The sequence below is a fragment of the Morus notabilis genome, unplaced genomic scaffold (genome assembly GCF_000414095.1).
Source record: "Morus notabilis unplaced genomic scaffold, ASM41409v2 Scaffold1358, whole genome shotgun sequence".
Classification (NCBI taxonomy): domain Eukaryota; kingdom Viridiplantae; phylum Streptophyta; class Magnoliopsida; order Rosales; family Moraceae; genus Morus; species Morus notabilis.
Window position 1 is genome coordinate 48,055 of NW_010363904.1, and position 6,468 is coordinate 54,522.

The 6,468-nt window shown below is 32.6% G+C and overlaps 1 protein-coding gene across 1 annotated transcript; it reads right to left on the minus strand.

Annotated features, from left to right (window-relative positions):
- Positions 1-3,882: 3,882 nt before the first annotated feature.
- Positions 3,883-5,919, minus strand: LOC21386512 (probable glutathione S-transferase). The gene is made up of 2 exons (XM_024170164.1): positions 5,468-5,919; positions 3,883-4,538 (listed from the first exon to the last, which is right to left on the minus strand). The coding sequence occupies exons 1-2, from the start codon at positions 5,777-5,779 to the stop codon at positions 4,194-4,196; spliced, it is 657 nt and encodes a 218-aa protein (XP_024025932.1). The 5' UTR covers positions 5,780-5,919; the 3' UTR covers positions 3,883-4,193.
- Positions 5,920-6,468: the final 549 nt, after the last annotated feature.

Below are 6,468 nucleotides of genomic sequence, written 5' to 3' on the forward strand. Positions count from 1 at the left end.
ATTAAGAATTTAACTGGGCTTAGAGTATTGACCCTGCAATTTTGTCCAAATCTTGAGTTTCTCACAGAAAGCATCGCTAATTTAAACGCTCTAAAAGTACTCAGTGTTTATTATTGCTCAAAACTTACATCTTTGCCGACTCTCCCACCGTCTCTAACTAGGGTTTATGCATGCCATATGCCGTCCTTGAAGACGGTGTCAAGTGCAATTACTCGTGTACTTGCTTTACTTTCATCCAGACACTGATCAATTTCTTTGCTTTAGTTTATTTATTTCTTTCTATTTTTTTTTTCTTCTGATTATTTCTGAAAAGGAAACCTTTGTTTCGAAAGTTACCCCCTCTTTTTTTTTCTTTCCAAACCGATCTTCATGGTCTTCTGTGCTGATAAGTTTAGCTATATTTTTTTGCTTGTTCAGGTTCGCATGCATTTGAGATTGAGGCTACATTTAGGCCCTTGAGATGTAATTTTCAGAGGATTTCTCGTTTTCTAGATATTGTTGTTGTTTATTTTGATATTTGTCGTTTTTCAATGTTTGCCTGTGTTTTTCCCGTTTTGGGGTTGATTTCTCTTTACAGCGTGCTGATTGTTTCTAGTTGCTTGCTTTTCTCAAGACGCAGTCTGATTGCACGGCAGAACCATTTCAGCATATCATTCAATTTTGTGTGCGAGTATAATAATGTCGCATCTTCTTACCGTCTTCTTTCTTTTGGTAAAGTTGGTCAATGCTAACACAAGACAAGGAAGAAAGCAAAGCAAAGAAAGTTATTGAAATTTCAAGTTTTTTAGTCCAAAAAAAAAAAAAAAAATCAAATATCGATCATTGGTGGCGTAAAAAGCTAGCTCGTTTGATCAATATCTTCTTGTAGCTAGATAGAACCCTTCTAATGGAGATATTGATCAAACAAGAGAGAAAAACAAATTCATGAGAAAATCAATTTTTTTTTTTTAATAATTCTTGTCATTCTAGTGGAGTTAGTCAGAAGACTAGCAGCGACGAACTCAACTCAATGGCCTAAACACTAAACGACCTGCAGCATAGTACAAACGACTTCAGGCGCATTCTAATAAACGACACTACGCTTGGCTTATTACGAAGAAACATAACATAAAGGCTAAGTAATAATTCTAAGTGCCAAACAGAGGTAGCTTCCCGTGCATCATTTAACAAGCTGTTACTGACGTTCACTTATGGGCTAACTTGGATTAGATTAACGCTTGTCACAATTTAGTGTAAACTGTTCCTTATTTTTCTTAGTTAACTAAAACATGCAATTTCCCACTTCATAAAAGAATCCTCATAATAACTCATAAATTTCTATTTGTAGAAAACAAAGCGAATTTTAGAGCAAGATATTTCAGTATTGGTCTAAGCAGTGTATGAAAGCAAGATGGCTGATACGGAAGGAGAGTTGGAAACGGGAATATGCTCAAAACATGAAGTTCATTTTTTCATACAGCAGAGGCGTCAAATAGAGCCGCCCTCTTGAAATGGCGTTGGAGATTACTGAGTGGAGGGGTAGAATTATGGCCCATAACCTTTGCAAAGTCGGCTCTGTCTTGTCTTGTAATGTTTCTGGTTTTGTGGACCGCTTTAGTATTTCTGCTCTAGTATTATATTAAAACCCACCAAATTCATTAATGTCCCCACTAATTCATAATCTATATTTATTACAATTTTACTCTACAACTCATGAACGTGTTCCTACATAAACTATAAATAGAAATAGTATTTTTTTTAAAGACTATAATTAGAAAGTTTTTTTCAAAGAATAAAAAAATATTCCCCACATCTTTAATTAAAGCTAATTTCATCTTTAGAAATCCTAGTTAATTTCATTTCCAGTGTTAATTTCTACAGAAGTGGAGTAAAAAGCTCTTGAAAGAGATTTTATTATATATCCAGAGGCAATTTGCTATGTGAAAGATATTAGGCAAAGATAAGTTTGTTTCTGTATGGACAAACTCAGTTATGCACTTTGGTAATGTGACCACAAACAAGTAAAGGCTTCTTTTTTTATTTCTTTATTTTTTTTTTTCCCTTTCTGATGTCAAGAAAAATGTTCAACATCTCTTGTTGAACCAAAAGTGAATAAAAAATACACGAGGTCGTCCATCCTGGAAGCTTAAATCTACCCGCCATGTTTTGAATATGCCATAGTCGTTCAGCGTAATTATATGTATCAACATCACTGAGCATATGTCTTTTCTTTTAGTTAATCGCATAAAGTCATTTTTGTGTTATGGAGGTTTCGTTCTTATTTAATGAACATCGTATTAACCAAAAAAAAAGAAAGAAAGAGGTAGGACGATGACAATTGATAAATAAAAATAAAGATGATTGCATTAATTATATAAAAAAAAATACCATTAATAGTTGAAAGAGATTAACTTTTTTTTTATAAATTAAATTAAGATTAAAATTAAGTAGGGGTATGAAAGGGTTAAATTAAATATTGAGAAAATTATATTTATAAAGGGATAGATTTTTCAAATTTTTACTAGAAGAGCATTAATTATTGGGGACATTTATAAATTTTTGGAGTACAAATATAACTACTCTATCAGATAATGTGGAGTGAAAGACGGACCTTCGCTCCCCCTCATCATCTACCTAATTTCCTCGTATTTGGTTGTTTTTGCCAGCTTTTTTTCTGGCTTTTTTGACATGCTATCTTAATATCGGGGGAAAAAAAAATCCCTACAACTAAAAATTACTTCCTTCCTTTAATTAATCATTAATTTTTATCCTGCCAACAAATAGATAACCCCTCTTTTAAAACATATGTTTTTTCAGTTTTATTTTCTATCACATTCTTCTTCTTTTTTTTCTTTTATAAGAAATCCGAATGTGTCTATTTTTTATGCAGGAATGTTTTACTTATTATTATTATATTCTTTTTTTTTTTTTTTTTAATCCAATGTTTCACTTTTTTAAGGTACCAACATTTTGCTTGAAAATAATGTTAGTACTTAGTAGCACTTTAAAGAATTGCAGCATCGTGGAGCTTTGCCGATTATTATTTTTCCCTTCATTTGTTTTTCAAATGTTTTTCCCTTCATCACGTACACGAATTTCTTTCCCTTTTTTTTTCTTTTTAGTTCTACGTACACCCATTTTTACGAATCGTGAATTTCTTAGAAAGTTTTTTCAAATTTTTTTTTTTCACGAATAGTCATATTATTGTCTCTTCAAAATTTTTTCACGAATCATGAATTTTTTAGAACTAATGATATAATCATTAAAAATTGGATTAAAAACATAATTTTTAAGAGAAATTTAACCACGTACTTGTTGTGGAGAGGCTCGTTGGAATTCATCCTTATTTTTCTAAAAAAAGTAGGCATGGTAAATTTTAAAAGGCAACATATTTTTCTAATGATGGTTGTGTAATGAGTATTTTAAAAAAATATTATTATCTTTAAAAGTAATTTTATTAATGGGTATTTTAATAACACTAAAAAAAAGTGTGAAAAGTAAAAAAAAAAAAAATGAATGTCAATACACGCACTACCTTCCGTTTTTTGTGTTGATTTTTGTCTCCTCCGGATTGCTGACCGTTTCTAGTTGTCGTTTTTTGGATTGATATTTTTTTTCTTAGAATAAATAATAGTGAGGTACAGCATTAAAAGAACTAAAGTAGCACTAAACAGCTCGGCAGAGCCGCGACTCCACAGACACAGACGCATGAGGTGGGCCTCTGCGGAGGCGTTCATTTAAGATTTTATTAATAGCAAATAAAAGAACAGGAAGATATGCAGTAGAGGATAGAAAACTAACGACAAGGTAGTAAGCAAAATATGATCCGATTAGCAGGGAGAAAAAAAAAAAAGAGCAAAATATGATCTGAAGAGTTCAGAATTAAAGTAAATTAACAACCCCTTTAAACAAAATGCCAAAGAAGAGCTTTCTTTTATTTCTACAGCTCTACAGCTCAGAATTAAAGTAAATTAACAACCCCTTTAAACATAAATTAAACATTACCTCTACAGCTCTACTTACATGACATTCATAAGACACACCAAAGTGTCCTATTTATAAAACACAGCGAGCTTAACGTTCAAAAGAAAACACAATCCCAACAGAAACAACAAACAACAAACCAAAAACAAGAGAATGAACTTACACAAGCAGTACGAGTAGTAATACGCAATCATCTAGGACTAGTCATGGCGTGTCCCCCTTCTCTTCCTCTATTCGATTCCGAGCTTGTTCCTCATTCGGGAAACAAACTCGTAGACCTTCTTCTCATCAGCGAGAGACTTGGAGACACTCTCCTTCTCCATGCACCTCTTGGCCCACGCTATGAGCTTGGGGCACTCGGCCTCGATGCTGAAGTTGCCGAATGTCTCGTATGCGTGGAACCAGCATGAGAATCCAATAAGCGCGATGTCCACAAACCCGAAGCTGTCTCCCCCAAAGTACGGCTTGTTTCCAAGCTCTGTCTCCAACAGCTTCAAATTGCCCAAGAATTCCTTCTTGGCTGCCTCTTGCTCTTCCCCTTTCGTCGTCCAAACATTCCTCCCCGCATCGTACATCTGCACTCAACGGTTTCGATGCATCAGTGAAACTTTTCAAGATTATCCGGCTACTGAGTGTGTTTTGTTAATGACAAGTGTCAGTTGTCTAACAAAGCTTTTTCGGCAAACTTGCTCTCAATATTTCACTTGGGAAAAACATTCTCCAAGTTGAAAGGTCTTTTCAAAATCGTAATCATTGACAAATATGTATAATTTATTAGCACTCTACTCAGTATTTTCATTTAATTATTTGGATGTTTGAAAAGTAATACTCAATTCATTCAACACCCACAAACAAAATCCAATCTCGCACTTTACTTTTACATGTACTTTGTACTTTTAACCAAATCTCAGACTACTCTAAAAATTGAACTTTCCAAAAGATAAAGAGAATTAGACTACAAATCAACCAATTCTGATAGTCATGACTCCAACAGTCCCAAACTAAAGAAATAACAATGTTCCGTAATAGAAAACTCGATCCAAAAGTCAAAAGTACAATCAAATGTAAGTAATCCCAACAAAATACTTTGTTAAAGAAAAGTCCAAAAACAGAGGAGTACAAAAAAAAAAAAAAAAAAAAAAAAGAGGCAAGCTTTTGTCTTGCTATACTAATCAATAATTCTTTTTTCTTTTAGAAAAACTCATTCAATGGTGATCTTGAAAACACAAAAATTAGTCTTTAACGCTTTTCTTTTCTTCTCTTTTCTTTTCGCTGAATCCAAATCTATTGAAAAAGACCAAATCACCAATCAAAAAGGACAAAAACCCACTGCCGATACTCGACCAGGAAAACAAAATTAGGAACAATTTATTGCAATAGATCATGAAGCTCAAATAAAAGAATAAAAAATGCTTGAATTGGGTCTTATTATATTGAGAGTATTTCTAATTAATCTTGAAATCAAAATATTGGAAAAAAAAAATGAACTAGAATAAGTGAGTACCTTCTTGTCAATGAAATCAGCCCAGAACCTAGCTTGGGCTCTCTGATAAGGATCAGAAGGAAGCAATGGAGCCTTTTCATTCCAAACCTCATCAACGTACTGAACAATTATGAGAGATTCAGAAATGGGTTTTCCATTGTGAATGAGAACTGGAATTTTCTTGTGAATTGGATTCATCTGAAGAAGAAGAACACTCTTGTTTCTCAGATCCTCTTCTTTGTACTCATACTTGATACCCTTTTCGGCCAGGGCTATTCTGACTCTCATTCCGAACATGCTGACCCAGAAATCGAGAAGAATCACCTCGTCCATCCTTGCAATCTTTTGTCGAACACCTGGTCGTCAAGTATAGAAACGCAGGAATGGATAGCAGATATGGAGTGAGAGATTGAGGACCATTCCCTTGTTCTATTTGCTGGTGTTTTAAAGCTGGTTCACTTTGTTGATTTGAGTTTAAAATTTAAGTTGAGATATAATATTATATGAAAATTTTTTATTATAATAAAAAAATTAAATATAATTATTTATGAGAGTTTTTTACCGTAAAAAAATTTAAATTTTAAACTCAAATCAACAAGACTCAAGTGTTTTCTAGGTTTCACGGTGATGATGTCATTGCTCACGCATAGATTCTCCATAAAGGTCAATGCTAAATGTAAATAAGAGAAGTTGTGTGTCGTATGTGGAAATTTAAAGAAGATTTACATTACGCCCACTCGATTTTAGTAGGACTTTCTCTTGTTTTTAGTTTGCTTCTACAAAATTCTAGCTATCCAACAAATTTACGGGATAAAATATCTTTTTTACTACTATTTACTTTAAATGTTTATTTATTTATTTAATTTAATTAATTTAATGCTAAATGATGTCATTGCTCACGCATAAATGTCATATTATTTATTTAATTTAGTGTCATAAAAATGTTATTTACTTAATTTAATTTAGTGTTTTAAAAATATTATTTACTTAATTTTTAGTTTTATAAAAATGTTGTATAGTAC

What these genes read in the sequence shown, in the direction of transcription:
- LOC21386512 (XM_024170164.1), bottom strand. Translation starts at nt 5,779, where the DNA reads ATGGACGAGGTGATTCTTCTCGATTTCTGGGTCAGCATGTTCGGAATG. An exon ending in CTGATTTCATTGACAAGAAG is followed by an intron (nt 4,539 to 5,467) that starts GTACTCACTTAT and finishes CGTTGAGTGCAG; the next exon opens with ATGTACGATGCGGGGAGGAA.